At 30.1% G+C, this 22,092-nt stretch overlaps 2 protein-coding genes across 4 annotated transcripts; one reads left to right on the top strand and one right to left on the bottom strand.

Moving 5' to 3' along the window:
- Positions 1-1,468: 1,468 nt before the first annotated feature.
- LOC131852648 (glycerophosphocholine phosphodiesterase GPCPD1-like) lies at positions 1,469-7,907 on the top strand. Its single transcript, XM_059203348.1, has 7 exons — positions 1,469-2,572; positions 2,783-3,008; positions 4,695-4,904; positions 5,389-5,511; positions 5,637-5,771; positions 6,565-6,711; positions 7,228-7,907. The coding sequence occupies exons 1-7, from the start codon at positions 1,509-1,511 to the stop codon at positions 7,606-7,608; spliced, it is 2,286 nt and encodes a 761-aa protein (XP_059059331.1). The 5' UTR covers positions 1,469-1,508; the 3' UTR covers positions 7,609-7,907.
- A 7,008-nt stretch (positions 7,908-14,915) lies between these two features.
- Positions 14,916-19,073, bottom strand: LOC131852589 (uncharacterized). 3 transcript variants are annotated; one of them, XM_059203269.1, is made up of 5 exons: positions 18,588-19,073; positions 18,314-18,429; positions 17,240-17,752; positions 15,342-15,600; positions 15,166-15,254 (listed from the first exon to the last, which is right to left on the bottom strand). In XM_059203269.1, exons 1-4 carry the CDS (start codon positions 18,928-18,930, stop codon positions 15,361-15,363), a joined length of 1,212 nt encoding a protein of 403 aa, XP_059059252.1. In that variant the 5' UTR covers positions 18,931-19,073; the 3' UTR covers positions 15,166-15,254; positions 15,342-15,360. The 3 variants fall into 3 exon arrangements, with proteins under 3 accessions (XP_059059253.1, XP_059059250.1, XP_059059252.1); XM_059203270.1 differs by lacking the exon at positions 15,342-15,600 and having other exon boundaries at positions 14,916-15,254; XM_059203267.1 differs by having other exon boundaries at positions 15,161-15,600.
- Between the last annotated feature and the right edge of the window lie 3,019 nt (positions 19,074-22,092).

Below are 22,092 nucleotides of genomic sequence, written 5' to 3' on the forward strand. Positions count from 1 at the left end.
TCATTTACTTTTAGTTAAAACTATTAAATAATGTTTTTCCTTCCTTTGTGTATATTTTTTGGTATTTGTAGAATTCCATTGTGTTAAATTTAAGGGTAACATCTTTACAAACTTTGAATATCATATTTATTAGTATTTAATGAACAGTCTCAAAAATCACTCAAATCAGTCTAGCTTCAAAAATCATCATTCTCATCATCATCATTTTTATCCCCCTTGTAACCCCTTCCAACCCTTATTTCTCGTTAAAAAGTAGCTTATGTCCTTTCTCAGGATCTAGACTATCTGTGTACCAAATTTCAATCAGTTCAGTAGTTTTGACGTCAAAGCGAGTCAGACAAAGTTACTTTCGCTTTTATAATATTAGGAAGTAAGGATATATAAAGGGTGTCTTGTAATGAATGGATAACCTTAAAACGTCCTATAGTTCAACTTATGGCTGTCCTAAAAAAATACGAAACAAAATATATCATAAGTAGTACCTTTGTTATCTTTATTTTAAACAAAGTAAAATTTTTAGTAACTTACTGTTAATCTTATTTTAGTGTCCCGATCACTATGACCAGTAATGAATTCATTCTATTGGTTTTTTGTTGTTTTATTATTATACTCTAAATGTGCTGATAGAAAGTGAATAGTATGACTAGCTATTGCAGTTTTTTTAAATACGCAAACTAATTTTTAAAAAATATACGATACCTGTATATTACGCTGTACGACATATATAAAGGACAAATCAAATTTTAAGATGTGCCATTGCTATACTTCATAGGTACGATTGAAATAAAAAAGTTCATTCATCATATATATAAATTACACTTTTCGAACAACAAAACTAGTTAATAGGATATTTCTTCACACAATAATAGCAGCCTAACTATATTATTTTACAGTATCCTATTATTTTAATCTTTTAAACATCAAAATGAAATATACTTAAATAGCTTTGTTATGTTTTTTTTTCAATAACAAATATATAATAATATACTACCTAATACCTTTGCTGACTCTGTTTATATATTGCCAATCAGTTGTTGCAATAAGTCTCAATGAACTTTTATTCAATTATAGTACCTACCACTCGAATCAGAATAATATTTATTTAATTAACAAGATATATTGTATAACATATGATACATTTAATAAAAAGTTTTTTCTGAAATAATAAAAGACACTCTATAAAAATATTTTTTGTTTTCTTTTAATAACTTAACACAACAACTCGAGTTGGAGCTGTTGAAAAGGTGTTACCCTTTTCTCCAACTCGAGTTAATAAGAATTCAAATAGTATTAACTCGAATTTAGCACAAATCGAGTTAGTGACTCTATCAAAGTCTTTGCCAAAAGGAAAAAAAAACTATTAAAACTGTCAAAAACAAAAACGCTGTAAAATCTTCAAAAATAGTGCGATGTCCTTAATTTGTTCCATTTTCACCTCTTTGGAGTATTATATTCCTTGATCGGTGGTAAACAAAGAATACTTTATAGGTGGTGAATGAAAGCAAGTTATGCAACGCTGGTTTTACCTAGAGGAACATAAAAAACAAAAAATAATCCCTTCAAAAAAAATGTCTCTGCAACAATCCTTCAAAGTTCGTGAAGTTACATTACGAGATTGGATTTTTTCTGTTTCTGCTCCTGATGTAAGACCCGGAGAGAAAGTGTTTCTAACAGGAAGCACTGTTGAGCTTGGTGAATGGGATTTTAATAAGTTGGTATCTTTGGAGCAACTGTCAGCATCTGACTTATGGACTAAAACTATAAAAATACCCAATATTGGTGATGTGTTATATCGCTATGTCATATGTGTGATCACTGAGGAGAACACAGTAAATATACGATATTGGGAAACAAACATTCATCCTCGTCTCATTAAAGAGTCAGCATTGCATCCAGGTGAGGATAAATTTGGTGAATATGATGATAAACGTAACATTAGTACAGGTTGGCTTACAACTCAAACATTGGTTCAATTTAAATTTGCTAACAACCCATTGAAGTTGAAGAGTCGGTTAAATACAAGATTAATGAATATTAAAGTCACTCCAGTAAAGTTGTCTTTTGGAATGGAATCACATTTGGATGACTCATCACTGAGCACAGATACAATGGATGTTGAAGTACCAGCTGGTGTGTTTGTTGAAGTGTCTACATTAGGTAATGATACCTCAGTGTGCCGTCTGAAGGTCCAAGAGCAGTTTGGAAGAGAATACAGGCCTAATGACATATTACTTGTTAATGTTACAACTCCTAATCATTTGGGTCTTGCATATCTGGTAGATTTCTATTCATATAGTAGTCGGGCATCTACTGAAGACCCGCCTTGTCATATAGGATACACTTACATCCTACCAAATATGTTTAAATTGTCTGAAGGGACACTAGAATTACCTGTGACATGCAATGTTAAGCATAGGCCATTGGGTACTGTCAATTTTGATTATCTGATTATTCACCCACTTCCTGAGAAGTTGTGTGATCTCCAGGTATCATTTGCTAAACACTGGGACCCAACATGGACCGGCTTAGAGGTGGGACACCGTGGTCTTGGAGCCAGCTTCAAAACAAAAGAGTAAGTGCTTAATTTAGTGACCTAAGCATATATCTAGGTATATTTATATTAAGTATAATTTGTATAAGTATTATAATGTGTATATTAGTATGGTAGTAAAAAATAATATTAAAGAAATTTTAATTATGATTACTTTGTGGACAGATTTTTAGATATATGCTTTCGCTTTTGCCTTGTACTTTCCTTGGGATAAATTGTAATCATTTTCAGAGGAAATTCTATTCGTGAAAATACAATAGCATCACTTAAAAAAGCAGCTGCCAGTGGTGCAGATTTGCTTGAATTTGATGTTCAACTGAGCAAAGATATGATACCAGTAATATATCATGATTACCATGTATGTATTTCTATGAAAAGAAAGAAGGAGGTAGAACATACTGAAATGTTAGAATTACCAGTGAAGGACTTGACCTTGGAACACCTACAGAAACTGAAGGTATATGACTGGTTAAAAATTATTAAGTCCACAAGGCAAAGAATTAAATTTTAACAAAGTATCATTATGAAGCTTTATTATATTTTTTAATCCATTATGATTATCCTGATATAGTATTATCAGCTTGTATAGTTTGATATGTGATTGTGATATTCATGGAGTACTTTTTAATTTTCAATGTTACAGAATCATAATGTTGTTGAAATTTATTTGTTGTGGTAACTGTATGTACTTATATATTTATTCTTTCATATGACCATACAAAAGCTCAAATGAGATTATTCTAATTCTTTTTCAGTCCCTGGTAACCACCCACAACACACTAGTAGTGAAATCATAATTCCAGCATCACCACCAAAAATTAATTCCAGTCCTTTAAGAATAGAACATAATATATTTTACTCTGAAAATACAAGTTATATATAATTACTGCTTCACTATACATATGTATAAAATCCAATAAATCCTCATAGGTCTATAGGGATAGCGACCCTACATAAGCTATTAATGAATCTTAAGAGGAATGCATTGTTTTGTATGTTAATGAAACGGTAAACAATTTGATACCCACCTGATGGTATATAGTACCCATCACTTATATTTATTAATATAATAGTACTACAAATATCACATTACCATGTGATATCTGTGATATAACTCATGTGAAGGTGCCATTTCACATGCCTAAGATGTCATCTTAACTTGTAATTACACTGCAGTTTAGAAAACAAACTGCATGGTGGCGGAAATTGGCATGACTGAGTTACATATGCAGAATTTTATAGTCTACATCAGTCTATTTCTGTGCCTTGCATTGTGTAATCTCCATATTTGTATTGGATACATATCATATGGTTGTAGTCAACTGTTTATACTCACTTGTAATCACATAACAAACATAGAAATATGTAATGAAATTAAATTAAATGAATTAATTTATTTGCGAAATATTGGTACAGTATTATAATTAATATGATGTTACATGAAATTGATTGATCAGCAATATTTACCATACAGACATGCAAATTACGTGAAGGTGTTTGTGTTACTTAAATATTCTTGGACACTGTAAAAATTACCAAGTGGCAGCCAATTCTTTAGTTTGCGTTTGAATAACGTATGAGACCACAGTTCTTTAATCTCTCTTGGAAGATTGTTTTACACTTTGATTGCCATACAGTATACATTTCTCTTATGTAAGTCTAATCGACACATTGGTGTGTATAGTCTATCATTAGGTCTCGTTAATCACAGTGTTGTGTCTATAAATTTCTTAAAATAGTCAGGATGTTCCCTTAAAAATATACAAATGTCTTTAATATACATACATGGCAATGGAAGGATGTTTAATTTTTTAAAAAGAGATCGACAACTTTCTCTTTCTCTGGCATCACACACCGCTCTTATACATACATCGTGCAAAAGAAATCTTTTGCACGATAAATGCCCTAGTAGCATCTACAGAGTTTCCCCATATTATTAATCCATAGGATGGCTTGGAAGAAACATATCCATGATATGCGTTCAATGCAGCCTGTTTGGAAACTGATAAACGCAGTTTTCTTATTGCATGTACGTCAACGTTGCCATGTAACTGGCCAGAATAAATATTTTTTTAACATCATAGCCTTAGTAAGTAAAGTGTGGATATATTTTGATTAATAGATTTTAATGCATTATTTATAGGTCTATCATTTAGTAGAAGGCCGTAACCATGAAATTCTTTTTTTTGATGAAGATCTAGAAGAACATCAGCCATTTCCTACCTTGGAAGATGTTTTGAGGAATATTGATTTACATGTAGGATTCAATATAGAACTGAAATGGACTATGGAAATGGGCGATGGTACTTTTGAGTTGAATAATCCATTTGATATGAACACTTATGTGGATAAGGTAATGTATACTTCATTTCTTCTAATCTAAAGTTATTTGACTGGGAGGTCAGATAGCTTCAAATTATTATGCTCAAAATTGAAACTGCTGATATTAGTAACTTCATCCCGGATTCAATTTGCTAATATCTTTCATTTTAACATTTTCATTAAAAAATCTGATTATATATAAGGATTATTTGACATAAGAGACTCACGATAATTTGCGTATTTAGGAGCCTTCACGCACATTTTTTAACTTTTAAATTATTTTATAATTTGTGTTTGGAATAAGTGTAATCGTAATAAAATTAATTGACATTCACAGTTCCATGACAAAAGCCTAACTAAAAAATCTTACCCTGTTAAGGGTAATCCATATATTACGACAAAGGTTAAAGAGTGATGCATAAATGAAATCTACTGTTATTTGAAATTTAGTTTTAACATTTGTGCCATGTAACTGGGTCCTATTAGCATTAAGTAATTTTAATTATTTTCTGTAGATTCTAGAAGTTGTGTTGAAACATGCAGGAGAACGACGTATTGTATTTTCTGGCTTTAATCCAGATATTTGCACTATGGTACGGCAGAAACAGAACAAATATCCAGTGATGTTTTTAACTATTGTAAGTATAATGACGATTTATGTATTTTAAATATATTTCATTAGATCATGCAAGCATATAATATTAGTTTACAGATATCTGTGCACATAATTTTAAACCAAAAAGTAATGAGTATTCTTTTTTAGGGTATTACCAATAAATACCCTGCGTACCGGGATCCCAGATGTTTGTCTATACCAGCTGCTGTACAGCATGCGGTTAGTTCTGATATATTGGGTGTTGTGGTACACACAGAAGATCTTTTACGAGATCCGACTCAGGTAATTAAACAATTTTCTTCTAATTATATTTGTAGTTCCCCGATAGCCAAAATGTTAAATAATATATTGGTAGAAATTTTACATTACTACACATTATATAGAACAAGACTGCAACCTCTGGCTTCTAATTATGGATATATTCGTTCACTGATTATTAACAACCATCGCCTGAAATTTATATTTCAGGTCGTTCGATGGTGCGAGTGATTACCAAATTCAAATTATAACTTCCGCTGTTTACTATATTTTACAAAGGATAATGTAATTGTGAAAAAATATTTATCATGTTTAATAAATTATGGTCAGCAATCCTGACATCACGCTCTTCTTATCTTCTTCCACTGGTGTCCCGCTAGCATAAAACGATAGCATAATTTCATTGTCACCCATTTAAAAAATTGATAGAATTACTTGAATATACCTATAATATATATTTTGTGAATTGACATTGGACTCGGACCAATACAATCAATTATATTCAGGAATACAAATCTTTGTACCGAGCGAGAAACCAGGAGGACCATCGGAAGTAAGGTGTGTTAAAAAGACTGACCATTGACGCCGTCTCAGCAATGGCCTCTAAGTAAATGTCTGCTTACTGAGTATATTACGAAGCAGCTTGCTCTTAAGCAATGTATAAGTATGGGCTTCACATATGGACGATGTTATATTAATGTTAAAGCGGCGGTTTTATACTTATCATTAGGTGGACCTTCAGTTTGATTGCCATTTTAGTTACATAAAAATATTTACTACTTCAAAACATATTTAAAATATATTATATCATTTTCAGGTGAAACTAGCTACTGATGCGGGTTTAGTTATATTCTGCTGGGGCGATGATAATAATGATAAAAACACAATTAAACGGCTTAAGGAAATGGGGCTACATGCTGTGATATATGATAAACTTGATCAATACACTACGAAAGAAATTAAGGTAAATATATTAGACGTTGAAATTAAATGCTTTACCAAACGATTTAGTTTTAGAAAATGGTGTTATAGTCGTATATATACGACTATATAACACCATTTTCTAAAATTAAGATAGAAACATAATATTATTATAAGGAAAATAAATTTAATTGCAAAAATTGCAGATTATATACTGATCTAATCTATATTTTTTAAGTACCATTATTCTTATAATTTTTTTATGGAAATTTATACTTTATATTACTTCTCGAGAAGGTTATAAAGTAATGGACGTTGCTGTAATACTTAATTTTAATCTAGTCCTATGATACAATTTTCAACTCCATTTTGTAATATTAATTCGTAATTTTGTTCAGATAATTATTTGCCATTTAATAATATCTGAATATAACAAATAACGCGCTCGTGCGCATTTTATCTTATATGAAATGGTTTTTAATACATAATATAATTAATGATACCTCGCGGTGTAATATAATAAATTACGGATGATGATTATAACTCTGGCGGTGAACAGGAGAGCATATTTCTGGTGGAGGCACGTGATTCGCAGCGCGAGCTTATGCGGCTGGCCGCATTAGACGTACTACCTACTACAGAGAGCTCGACTACGGTTCACACTCTCCCCGAGTCGACGAATCGACCTTTTCTTGATCTCTCGCTACGCAACAAAATACAGGAGGGCTCCACTGCCACATCGCTCGAGTCACTGGCCTCCTCTGTTAACCCTAGAAGTGAGGGTATAGATAAAAATTTGAAACGTAACAGAAATTTAGTTACAAATACTGATAAAGATTATCAAGTGAAGGAGCAGCGAAACTATTTTCGTGACTTATTTACGGCAGGCGATAACAGCAAAGAATTGCCCAAAAAATCTCGTCAAAATAATAAAGAATAGATTTTATCACTAGTTGTATAACCCGTAATAGAACCAACGCAATCGCATAATTCATCCATATTATATATTCAAGTTATTTATGCTATTTTAGAAATTAAATTTTGTAATAAATTAGCAATCTATTTTCTTTGTTCGGCGTATGGTAAAAATATTTTATCTGCATTATTACTTATTTATACTTCATTGTCTGGATAAGTATATGGCAGTGAAAGTAACTGGGTACAGAGACATCATCATGACAACCTCGCCTTAATATAACTTATCCAGACGTAAGTTGCTTGGCGGAAAATATAGAATATTTAATAATAAAATTTATTTCTAACTACTGGTTATGGTACGGTAATACACCGAATTTATATTAGAAAATAACACAGTAAATTTACAAAACAAACGTCACATAAACCAAACAGTTCAAAAACTATTCTGTTCTTTGACGTTTTAATAATAACGCGTAGACTGTTAAAAGTAGCTGATTTGCGAATTTCGGCGATTGTGTCGATTCATATACGTATTGTATAGCTTAGTGTGAAATTATCTTGCTCAATTATGTTTATGTTTAACGTTTTATTTTTTATGTAGTAAAAATATCTTAAACACTTACCTGCGTACAGTACCTACCTGCTAATTATAATTTTACAGTATTATTCTCAAGGATTCGAACCTATTAAAAGCTCTTTACAGTGTTAATTGTTGATTTACATAGTGCATATAAAAATAATTATTTATTTATAACCGCATTATAATGTTATTATTTATAACTGCTGAATGGTTTTGACACATATTTTTTATAAATTGGTTCACTATGAAATTGTATTTAAAACAAAAAAATATTATTCGTATGTAATTTTTCTACATGCACAAGGGTCATTTTATTTTGTAGTGTACACAGATGGCATTTTCTTTTATTAAAGCTGTAGTAAAGTAATCAGATTGATGTTCACCTATTGAAATTCTTCATTTTTACTAAACTGTGCCTATTAATTTCTCACCATAAGAATAATTACAATGAGTTTCTTAAGTAAATATAAAAACAAGGACTCTCTATATAAAAACTTCTATCTCTTATTTCACTTTCCTTGAAGTTCTATTTTAGTGGCAATCATTACGTATTATTATTGTTGTAGTCTTATCCAATTGGTTTATTGGTAAAAGCATAACAAACAGTTACTATTGAACCCTATTAATAAAAATGCGGAAGTTTGTAAGAATAGATGGCTATTTGTAACAGATTAACACAAAAACTAAAGCTTTATAAGCTCACTAATGAGATTTTATATATTACATACTAGCTGCTCCCGCGACTTCGTCCGAGTGGAATATAACTTTAATTTTCTAAAATAAAAATAGCGTAAGTTACTCCTTATTACATCAGCTATTTCAGAGATTAGCCGGAACAAACAGACAGACAGACAAAAATTGTTAAACAAATTATTTTGGTGTATATACCGTATTTATATTCGTATGCATGTTGTAAAAAACGGTTATTTTAATATTACAAACAGACACTCCAATTTTATATGTATAGATAAGACTGTAAAATATGTATATAGGTACTGTACACGCCTAAGGTTGCTACTCACTTGAGGAACCATGAGAAACAGTAATAACTATATATTTAACGGTAGAGTTTTCAATTATATCATATTTCATATTGAAAAATTTAAAAATAAAAAAATCATTCCAATATTTAAAATTATTAATGATCTTAAATTTTTTCTAATGTTATATAATGTATAGATTTTTATAGCTCAGATTATTCTGAATTACAAAAATATGTTCAATGTTTTTAGCTATTTATTGTCTAAGTACATATTATACATTTGGGGTCGATCAATAAATAATTATATTGGTCATTGTAAAAGTCGTTCCTATAAATATTTCAATCATGTAAAATAATTGTCTGAACACTAAGTTCAAAAACTATAGTTTTTCTTCTAGTGAAGGTACATCTAAATCAAAGTATATTCTAGAATTCTAGTCACCTTAGCACCCAATTATGAACATACTCAAAATTAAACATGGATATTATACGTAATGTAAAATGTTTTAAAATTTAACTAGTTCCTATTGATTGTTTCAAATAATAACTACAGTATTTTTGGATAGATGTGTCTAATTCTTCGCGAGAACAAATTGTTACATTATTTTTTTTATTATTTGTGCCAATTTGGTACTTTACAAAAAATATTCAAATTTTCTAAATAAGTTATAATTATTTAGCATGAATTACCTGTATCTGTACCTAACTATAACCTGATTATTTCTGTTAAGAGATAGTAACATAACATTAAATAAATTTCAGTATTTTATGCAGTGATATAATAAAATTATATTTATTTTTGAGAATATTTAGTCTGTGATATTTAAATGTATAATAAATACCATACGACATATATAGATTTTTAAATTGTATACATATAATTTGATATCATAAATTTTATATAATCCACATTTTATTTTCTACAATAAAATATCATAGATAATCAGAGTTTTATTAAGAGCATTCTTACCTTTGTTTATGTTAACCAATCATATTTAGTGGGTAAATATGTACATACTCAAAATATGTAGTACCATTTCATCAAAATTTTTATACGTCAGGATTTGTCTAGCAGAGTTGAGCATAAGACCCACTTAGTCCTAGTTTAGTCACAACCAATCTACAAAAAATTGCAATTGATTTAGATTTTTTTAAAATATAATGTGAAAAATGAAATTGTCATTTTAGGGCAGATTTCTTAAATTGCTGTGGTAGTCAACATGTTAATCTGTTTCCTCAGGTGTATTGTACTAAGTCTAAAATCACTTATTAACTGATACAGTTGAATAGATTCAGTGTCCTAATGCTCGTAGTAATTTGACTTATTTTCTGTCTGGGTAAGTATTTAAATATTATTTAAACATTTTAACATGTCTGTACATCAAGGACCTACCAGGAACTTCACTCGAGGTTTGTATTAATAAAGAATAATTATTTGTATTATATTTTATATAAAACCGTGGCAGATAGGAGCCAATTTATAATATTTTTTTATTATTTCGTATATATGTTAGTAAGGTATTTATATATATAGGATATTTATATATACTTGGATTTTGTTATGCCTTTGTCAAAAGTTAAATAATGAAACATTTTAAATGTTACGCTGCCTAGTGATGGATGAAGATTGGTGTAAACGGGAGACAACAATATTTAGCATATTGGTAAACTAAGCTCTGGCGCTTTCTTTAGCTTAGCATAGATTTACATATTATGTCACGCCTCTATCTCTCTTTGGGGTGCCTGCCTAACTATGACATGTTAGCACATATATGTATTAGATCAGTGTTTTTCAATTAGTGGTACGCGTACCTCCAGGGGTACATGAAGTTGCACCAAGGGGTACGTGCCGGCTATCAGTAAAAGAAACATATACACACTCACAAACTTTCACATTTATAATATTAGTGTGATTGCTACAATAAGGGGTACGCAAGGTTTGACGTCCTTTTTGAAGTGGTACGCAGCAAAAACTAAATGGAAATCACTGTATTAGATAATGCAAAGTAATATCGTCTTAATTAAAATATCGTATCATGTCTCAATCGTTTTGAACATTAAGCAGTCTACTTGTAAAACCAGAGCGCGGGTTCCTAGGGGGAGTGCTAGTAATAAGGTTTCATTATCTCTAACCACAATCAATGTCAAAGACATTGCACCGTTAAGCACACTTTATTTTTTTTTTCACACCTGCACTTCGGCTCTGAATTTGCTTAAAACTGCACTTTGTAAAACGAATGGAGTATAACAATATCTGTTTTATAACTATAAGTGGGGAAGTGTCCTGTAAAACATTAAATAATAAATTACAAATTAAAATATAAGTATAATATGTATATTCAACAAAACTTACATAATAGAAAGAATGTAAGACATTAAATATTACTTACAGAACTATTAAGTACACAATTGATTACTTAGGGACGGAATGTATTTTATATAATCACAATACTGGAATTTCTATCAGTTTTATTTTACTTTACATTACCTAGGTATGTTTAATTTTGTTGTACAGGTGAATTATTATAGTAATAAATTAATAATTATACTCAGCGCGCTATAACGTAATGCGGTGAAAGCTGATATTTTGGCACTCTCTGGTATAATTGTATTTATTCAAATTTTTAAACTTAAAATACAATATTAGAATTAGTATTTCATTTTACATATATATATATATATATATATATTTTAATTATCTGCGTATACTTTGTATCCATGTATATATTTGATCCGCACCATGCTCGAACGCGTAAAGTATAGTTACCCTGATATGTCGCAGACGCGCAAAATAAATAGCTACATCGTGTCAAGTGTTACAAATGGTCTCATAAATTGTAATTTTTATTACCTGTCAGTCCAATATACTTATATAGTACGTATATTATGTACTAATTAAAAAATCATATCGAAAATATGTATTTAATATTTTCAATAAAGAAGATGAATAGTTTTTTTTTGTTTTATAAATTATTTCCTTTACATACTAATTACATTTCATAAACTAATTACTTATACAAGCTTCTACCAACAGAAGGAGATTCTCAATTTGAGACATCTATGTTATGTTATATCTTTGCCAAAACTGGATGATTTATTATCATTATTTTGCAATTGTAGTTTAAGTTAGTCTCACATCAGTTTTTTTCTGAAAAATTATAAAACAGCTAGTATACTATATATATATATATATATATATATATATTTTAGACTTCTTTCGGTAAATAAATTATATACATCATTTATTTATAAATTGTGAATCTTAAACTGCAATTCTCTAATGGTTTACTATAATTTAAGAAGACAATTTGTTTAAATCGTAATAGAATTCATATAATGTAATATTACCAGCTGACAAAAAAATAATTACTAAAACACGGAATCTCCTTTTTATATTATTATTATATTCTGTTAAAATTTATATAATTTATGACCTTTGGTTTATCATTAAAATATTTAAAAATAATAAAAAATATAAAGATTTATAATATGAATAATAAATATTTATAACCAAATATTTCTTTCTGACTAGTTATCTAATAGTGTGATTTAAGAATTGGAATAGGTAATGTACATTAGAAATTCCGTACATGTAAGTTATCCACAACCATTCATGGAACGTACTGTAGATGAAATTATACCTAATCGAATGACAACTATACCCTACATAATTATGTACACGAAATCACTGCATGCAAGTATCATTTCCATTTCATTAAAATCTTATAAATTTCTGTATACCAGCTATTGCATATTATTACGTATTTACAGGTATTACATAATCTTTTATGAAAATCATAAAATTAATGAAATTGATAATTTTTTTTTATCTGGAGTAATAAAGCGTGTAAATAGAATTAATATATTAAACATTAAGAAGGGCGTTAAAATATGTAAACATATATATAATTACGTCTTTTTTCGCTTATTTTACTTTCGCTTTACGATTTTATATCAACTCCAAATGCAACGTCGCAATCATTTGGTACAATGTGGTTAATTTGCACTAAATACTTTAAAACTATTCAAGATATGTCCTGCTATATACCTGACAATTGATGTTGAATAATTTTTAATAATGATATCATATTTTTTTAACATCACGAGTTTACCTTGATGGACAGAGAACATATTTTTTGTATTTGGTCAGGCATATTACATACTGTTCTTTACATCAAATTAAAATTTATTTCAACCTTAGGTTGTGTTACATTGTTAAGGGATTATAACTGTGAAAATACATTCTTCAAACATTTGGGCATACTTGAGACACCTGCACTAGTATAGAATTATACTGTATCTTAGGTGTCACGCCTTCCCAGAGTGCATTATTATAATAAAAGAAATTAAAAAATATGATATTAAAATGTATATAAACAAATCATAATCTATGTAACCAATACAATAACAAGATCACAACATTTGAAAAGTTTACGACGGAATTAGGGCAGTTTTTTATATTAAATACAATAGTAATCAATAGGCAGTTAAAGTGGTTTAGTTACATCGTGCATCATATAGTTGTACCCGAAACTACACGTGTTGTTTCTAGAATTTGCTTATTTATTCAATTTTGTTTTTGTTTGTAAACAGATTTTAATAAAATAAGTCTTAAATGTTACAGTTTGCAATGCTTCAATGAAAACCATGCCATGTTTAAGATTATCGTGCACAAATGCACTGACAAATAGATAACACTTTTGAAACTATTTTTCCTAAGTTATATAAGTACGTGTACATTTTTTAAATATGTAAGGTAAAGACTCATTTACATTACATTTTATTATATGTGTACATGAATATACCTTATATTAAATATTATTCACATAAGTGTCTATACATAGAAGTATTAACTAATGATATTGCTTGTTTTGGCAACGAGTGCTTAACCATGCGTGTATATAATAATTTTAATATATTATTACTCTTATTAAAGTAGTTATATGAACTTAGAAGATTAAATATAGTTTAAAGTGATTAATAACATAAGTACAACTATAATAATTAATTATTGCTGTAGAAGATTATATTCCTATAGATTCAATCAGCAACACTGGCTAGATAACGCCTCATAAACAAAATTAATACTTAAATATGGCATCGTCCAATAATATTAAAACAATACGACCTAATTATACAAAACAAGAAGATTTAGAACGGCAATACTTTCTATGTTACAAAAAATCTTAATTGCAAATGATACAGCAAAGTTCTATTTATTTGCCGACCGAAACTAACTTTTTTTTGTATTGTTTAATTAATGGTTCTTTATTGACAATGAAATCTTGTTCATTATAGATCTATCTACGTAATTGGTTTTAAGCCATTACAACTCTACATCTAATGTAGACATCGTCTATATTTGTAATAATATCGGCCGGAAATTGCATCTAAACTAGTTGAACACTAATAATATACACCCACTGGTAATTCATTAATCACTATGGCGTATTTGATGCTTTGAGTTCCCATCTAGTTGTATTGCTGATCGAAGCTGTATGGCCATATTTCACATAAATTGATTAGCATTGATAGCATTAGAAAAATTATACAATAAATGGAAACATAGTTTAGTGCATTGAACGGGGTACAGAGATGTGTTTATAACTCTATTATAAAATAAAATAGAAAGTATAATTACAGTAATAATTGTTAGAATGTGCATTCTATATTTTAATACTATTTATTATATAAAATAAAATAGAAAGTATAATTACAGTAACATATTAGAGTACTTATACCCAATTAATACGTCAATATAGCCATACATATAACCATCGTTAACTAGTTAATACTATATATATATATATATATATATATATAAATATAAGGAAAGTATACAATACAAAATGGACGGACTTGAAATAGAATATCCTCAACTCAATGAAAGGCATTAATACAATTGCATATTTTGATTGGGTAATGTAAAAAATTTTGAAATACCCGCAGGTGGTTTAGTTTGCAGGTGCTCTTCTATAAATTGACAAGGGCAGACATACTTCTCTCCATGACGCCCAGGTGCTGTAACACTAAGATTCAGTCTGTTTTTTAAAGCATATTTCCCCCACCGACTTACATACCGCAAATATAGAAGTGCACCTCTCTCCTGAAAAAATAATCACCATCAATTATCTAAATTTAAAGTGCAGCAAATAGGATTTATTTGTCCATATAACAAAAATGTCAAACTTGCCAAACGTTAAGCAGTTTGTTCAATCGAGACCACGGCGTCTTAACCAATCGTTGCAGAGTGGACAACAAGCACGTGTATCTCTCGGTTCTTTGTTCCGCAAAATTTCTTCAACATACTGACAAGCGCAGAGCGCTTGTGGCAAATGACGTGGCGCTGCGGGGTTACCGCCATCCTCGTCTAAAGTCCAGTCGAGACGGCGTCGTAGGAAGTCTTTGCCCCACCGCTGCAGATACCGGAGGTACACTTGCTCTGCCATACCCTGCACATTCATATGCCTTTTGCTTACCCATTATAGCTACCAATGCCCTATAGACCATTACAACATCATATTATTCGACAGATAGATGACATGCATGACCCATATTACCAGAATTGCAAACTACAATATAAAAAGTAAAAGAAATGAGGTAATGTTATTTAAAGGTGTTATCTTTGTTCTAAATTGAATAATATTAATATACTAATTAGCTTGCAGGAGCTTCTTTAAAAAAATATATTTTTATGAATTGTTTATTATCTATATCAAATTAATAATGTGATAAATTAAGAACACAATAATTAAACATTTAATCAATTTCCATGGCACATTTCCTTTAAATCTTATTAATAATAAATTATTTAAATTTAGAAGCATACAATAATCACCAGAAATGTTAAATCATCAGTGTGCTATGAGTTAAAGGAGTTTCAAGCAATCCCTATTCAATTAATATCATGAAAAAGTATATTGAATTTAGGATATACTTTCTTAAACTACTTATGCAATTAAAAATGTTCTTTCACCACTTTTAGCATGGATTTTCAGGTTAAGTGGCTATGTTGTATATTTGATAAGAGGGCATCTACGGGCACAGTTAGTGTTATTGTTAATATAGGTCATATCAGTATGTATATAAAACTGTATTTAATGTAATTTTTTCATTAGACTAAAAATATTATAAAGAATATAACAAAATTAGTACAGATATGATTTTATGTACCTGTTTCTTTGGTTCCAATAGATAAAATTCTAAATACTTTAGTTTTTTTTTAAATTGTATGTTATCAGCAAGTGTCAATGGGCTGTATTAGCTGGGATTTTTCTTATATAATATTGAAATAAACATTAAAATTAATAAATATGTGAGAAAAGGAAGTGACATGACATGATATGAGGCAAAATATCTGTCCTCTGGAATGGCAAAGTTTGAGTGTCATCATAAGACCCACATATATACACTGATATTATAGTGCTGGTCATTTATATATATTTATATGACCACTTACCACCAGGTTGGTCATCAGCTTGTATTCCATTTCAGTTACATAAAAAAAAAACAAGCCAAATAGCAATATAGTATTAATGATGCTCAATTATACATGGTTTGTTGAAGAAAAAGTATGTACACAGATTTTCATTACATTTTAATGATAACACAATAATAATTTATTCAGTTTTTATGTTTACTAAATATGGGTCTGGAAAATAATTAGTAATTAGAAATTTGTTAGTATATGGAAGGTATAAGATAAACATGATAAAGATATATTTACCTTGTCCATTAATCCCGTCACCATATCATTATACCATGACACAAAGCATATTAGAATTAGTAATAGTAGTAATTTTTACATGTAACCCATAACAAGAATGAGTACTTAGAATACGAGAATATGCTAGCACAAGAATGTTAAGGATATGGCTTTTTAACAAATAGATTTTTAAACATTATGATGAACTAATAAGAGTTCATACAGTTTAGTGTACCCCCAAATCAACAACAATTGCTTTTTAAAAAATAATATCTGCTGCTCTGCTAGTCCAAAATTATAATGTATAGATAGCTTATAAAGATGTATATCCATTTATTTAATAACATTATACTGGAACACAAAATGTGTCATAAAATATATCATACCTGTTTTCGTGATAGCCTAGTTGATTGACTTCCTTGAATTACAATGTCATTGGTTGATACATCTAGTCTTTGTTCCCAACCTTGCATTATAGATTTTCCTTCTTCACTGTCAATGAACTGCTGTATGTGGGAAATGCAAGGTCCCGAATCAAAATATATAAAACATAAGTTGACTTTATGACATGATATCTTCCCTCTGTCATCTAAAGCCAATACCAATTTGTGTTTATTGAGCAATTTATTCACACTTGCCAAGCACTGTTCGAGTCCTTTTGATAGTTTTAATTTTATCCACATACATAAAAAGATTGCAGCAGCATTGAGTATAAGCCATAGGATTCCAAGTGAGAACAAAAAGAGTCCTGTTAAACCAGAAAACAATAGAGCTAGTAATACAAGAAATGCAAGGCTTATCCAACATACTAGAACTCTCTTGTAACAAATATTGTAGAGTGTAAAACGTGCATCATTTACAAGTAGTTCCATTGCATGAACATATTCTTCAACAGTGAGCTGTAACAAACATTGAAGTTTTATTATTATAACAAATTATACTATAAAAAAGACAAGAAATACTTTCCATGTTTTTTATTTTTACCTTAAATTTTGTAAGTAATACTGTTCTCAAAAGATAAACCAAGATTTATGAAGTAGATTGTAGACAGTTTCCTAATCTATAACATACTACTACTATATTATTGAAAATTATATTAAACTAGCTTTTGCCCGTGGCTTCACTCGCGTTAATTTATCCCCTTAGGGGTGGAATTTATCAAAATCCTTTCTTAGGGGATGCCTACGTCATAGTAGATTTATGCATGCAAAGTCTCAGCTCGATCGGTTTAAAATTGACAAAGTTTCATACAAACTTTCATCCCCTTGGGGGTAGAATTAATCAAAATCCTTAATTAAATATCTTAGCGGATGCCTAGATCATAACATCTACCTGCATGCCAAATTTCAGCCCAATACGTCTAGTGGTTTGGGATGTGCCTTGATAGATCACTATGTCAGTCACCTTTGAGTTATATATATATAGATTATATATTGGGTTCCTACATTTGGAAAACTTACAGTAAGTCCTTGTGCCATTAGCTCTTCTGGCACTAGTTCTGGTCGAAAATGTGCTGCAGTTACCCATGGCCATTTGGTGTTAACAGGCAATAATGTCACTATTATTTCACCATTTGCTGAAATTATTAAAAACATAATATATTATAACAAATATTAGCAATCTTCTAAAATCCATATTTGAATATATACTATTAAATCTTGTAATTGATAAAGCAAACAAGCCCATTTTAATACAGCAACACTATTTTTATCCAAGTAATTATGAAGTACTCACAAAATCCTTGACGTACGTTGACAAATTCTACATTCTTGTTTAGAGTACTGTGAGTCACAGGGTCCGTATTTCGATCTCCGCGTTCGAGATTTACATGCACCGTCTCAGTTTTTAATACGGCTGCTGGTTCTGTTCTGGCTGGTAGAGGTGAGAACTCTGATGTACTTGCCACTGAAGTAGCTGCCACTCCAGTAATTACCTTGGTTTCTAAAGGGATATTTAGGTTTGTTTGTCCACTATCGTCATCAAACTTAACCCATTCTTTTCTTGACGAGTCTTGATTAGCACCACCATTTGAAGGATTGATTTCTAGATGTTTATTATTTAATTCGACATCACTCATTGTACAAAAATAATAAAAATAATTTAGACTGTTTACTACTATCAAAACTTATTTAAAAGTCATCAAAACGATTCATGACATTAATACTGGTCTATCTGTACGAATGAGTAGGAAATAGTAGAATGGACCTAACTAACAGACAGCTCTGGCTGGATTGACTTGGCTGATCAAAGCAGTGTTGCCAATTTTTGGAAAAAATATGCCCCAAATAGTTCTTAAACAATTACAAAAGATTAAAAAATGTGTGTATTGTGGTATTTTTTATGTAATTGGAATGACAAACGGCTGACGGCCCCCTGATGATGGTAAGCGGTAACTGTTGTCTACAACATACACACAAACAACTCTAGGAACATCACGTTATCATCATAGTGAACATCAGGCATAATGAGTGTCAACCACTAGAAAAAGAACATAATTTTCCAAAAATCATAATTGTGTAATTGACATGTATCTTACAAAACTTTTTATTATGGCGCTGAAATATTCTAAAATAATAATCAGTTTTACTTTAACTGTATTAAATAGAAATAGATACTATACAATAAATATTCCACAAGTACCTGTACCTACATTTTTTATGCTTATGAAGGTAATTATCAGTATCCAACATTTTATTATAAAATATTATCAGTAATTCTTTGATGACTTTTATGTATTTCTAATCATTTAAAAAATATATCTGATGCTATTTTATTCGTTTAATATATATATATATATATATATATATATATATATATATATATATATATAATCCTTGTACAATTTTTAAAAAGTTCTGTTAATGTGCCTACAATAATTTATTATTTCTGTATGGTCTCTTTGTTTACATTTTTGGTCTCAAATTCTATATCTGCCCGTGTCCTCCGTGCAGCCAGTAGACAATATAATTATTTTTAACAGATTACATCTTGCTTTCTCTTTAAATTTTTCACTAAACTCAACTAATTTTAGGCAGTTAAAGAATTAATACATTTGCACGTTTTGAAAAAATATTTCCCTAATAAGAATTGTGTTAGTTACTACTGCAATCAATGTATAAATGTTTCGATTCGCCGATATATTATTTCATATATTTGATGGCCACGTTAGTGTAGCAGTTATACACACCGCCTAACTCCCAATGGTCCCGAGTTGACACTTCGCACGGTACGAACGTTTGTATTCATGAGTATGATTGTTTCAATCGACCTGCGTATTTTCTGTGTATTTTGTATATATTTACTGTATGGCGTATATATAAAGGCGTGATACTAATGTATCACGCCTTCATATCAGTTGTCTAGTACCCGTAACAAGCTCTACTTGGTTTGGGACTATATGACGCTGTGTGAATTGTCTTGCGATATTATATGCTCTTCGCTGCGCCAAAACATTGCGTGTTATTATATTTAATGATGAATATTTAAAAATTCATCACCCGCGTAGCGTATATATTTAAAATTGCAATAAACAATTTTGTTTGACAAGTATACCATCATGAATAATTTAGGTAACAATACTTGGGAGAGTTCTGTTACTTCTGTTTAATTTTCCTCCATAGTTGGGAAGATTCTTCCAAACAGGCATCATTAGTCATAATCGATATAAAAATTCATGAATAAATTCATAAATTCGATATAAACTTTGATTTATTGAGAATATATCACTCACAAAAGATATAAGAATTTCCTCCTCAACTCAAATATCATCACCGGCATTCACCGGTACCACAAGACGTCAGTATCTATTCTAAGGACCTCGGTGGTCTAGCGGTTTAGCCAACACTTTGATAGTCGTGGGTTCGACTCCCACATTTGTATTCAACATTTCTATCGGTTTCGGTGTTTGTAGGTGAATGAAGATTTTGTACTTTGGGCTTTATCTGGATTATTATATTATCTCGTTAGCCATGGTATCTTGCGATGATCCTGGAACTGAAGCGGCTGATAGTTGCGGTGTGGCTGGAGCGATATCCTGGATGCGGTCTGCCAGGTCTGAAAGTATCTTCAGTGACGCTGTGGGTTGAGCAGTTATCACCGGAGTGAGTAGATGGTTCGGTAGCTAGTGTTTTTCCAAAGACATGATGTTCATATATATCAGTAAAATTGTGTTTTATATGTAATTTTGTTCTTTAAAAATATGAATTATATATCCTTACGGTTCTGTCCAAGAGCGGGGTCACCAGTTATGGGCTTTATCTGAATTGTATTTATGTATATTTAACTAAAATTATAAAGCAAACGTTTATCTAATTTAATTTTATATGAGACAAGAAAGTGACATATTTAAGTTGCGCGCGCAGCCTCGCTTGCGTGCTGCCTATACAATATATTTATGTACGTATACAGCCATACTTGCTTTAAAAAATATATTTAAGTATTTCTATATGTTGTCTACACACGCTCTGTTTAACCAAACACAGTTTAGTTTGGGACTAGATGGAACTGTGTGACTTGTCCTGGGTTTTTATTATTAGATTTATTATTGTCTGATAAACCTATCTACTTTTTTGTAAGAAACTATGTTTGACTGCAATCGAAGCGGATAATAAATTTAAAAATAATATCAATTATGTCAATATTACGTAGTATATTATATAGTAATGGGTCTGACTGTTTTTTAATTCATTTTAATGAAACTAACGGAATACATTGAATCAATGAAAATCCTCAGTTACTGCAATCTATGGTTTTGAAAGAGACTAGTTACCATTACTAACAAATCCCATGTAGCTCTCCTAGATACCATTAACCTCGTGGTGAATCATGTTCGGCGAGTCTGACTGACTTTATGCTCATTCTATCATCTTCAACTAGTGCCCAGCCAGCCTGTACCGTTAGTGTAGGTTTACACACCATATCATTATCAGCCGCTAAAAAGCCCTTCTCCATCTTTTTCTATTTGTTTTATTTTCACACCTGAACATATACTAGTTAAAGACATGAAAGAAGGTAGTATGTAGGTATATATGGTGTATGTAGCCTGATGAAATTACTATACCTCAATAAAAACAGAAGTTGCGGGCAACAGCTAATATACCTACTCATATATAGGTAGGTATGATAGTATCGGATGCCGCATTATACACATAAAAAATATAGTAGGTATGTATATATATATATATTTATTTATATTTTATAATTATTGCATATAATAATATTGGTATGAAAAGTATTTGAA

This window comes from Achroia grisella, unplaced genomic scaffold (assembly GCF_030625045.1).
Source record: "Achroia grisella isolate CSIRO2021 unplaced genomic scaffold, CSIRO_AGI_Agris_v1 utg856, whole genome shotgun sequence".
In the NCBI taxonomy this organism is placed as follows: domain Eukaryota; kingdom Metazoa; phylum Arthropoda; class Insecta; order Lepidoptera; family Pyralidae; genus Achroia; species Achroia grisella.

Coding starts and splice junctions, on each gene's coding strand:
- LOC131852648 (XM_059203348.1), top strand. CDS start 1,509: ATGCAACGCTGGTTTTACCTAGAGGAACATAAAAAACAAAAAATAATC. Junction 2,573..2,782: donor GCCAGCTTCAAAACAAAAGA/GTAAGTGCTTAA, acceptor AATCATTTTCAG/AGGAAATTCTATTCGTGAAA. Junction 5,772..6,564: donor TTTTACGAGATCCGACTCAG/GTAATTAAACAA, acceptor TATCATTTTCAG/GTGAAACTAGCTACTGATGC.
- LOC131852589 (XM_059203267.1), bottom strand. CDS start 18,930: ATGAGTGATGTCGAATTAAATAATAAACATCTAGAAATCAATCCTTCA. Junction 17,753..18,313: donor TAATGGCACAAGGACTTACT/GTAAGTTTTCCA, acceptor TGTTTGTTACAG/CTCACTGTTGAAGAATATGT. Junction 15,601..17,239: donor CTAGGCTATCACGAAAACAG/GTATGATATATT, acceptor ATGAATGTGCAG/GGTATGGCAGAGCAAGTGTA.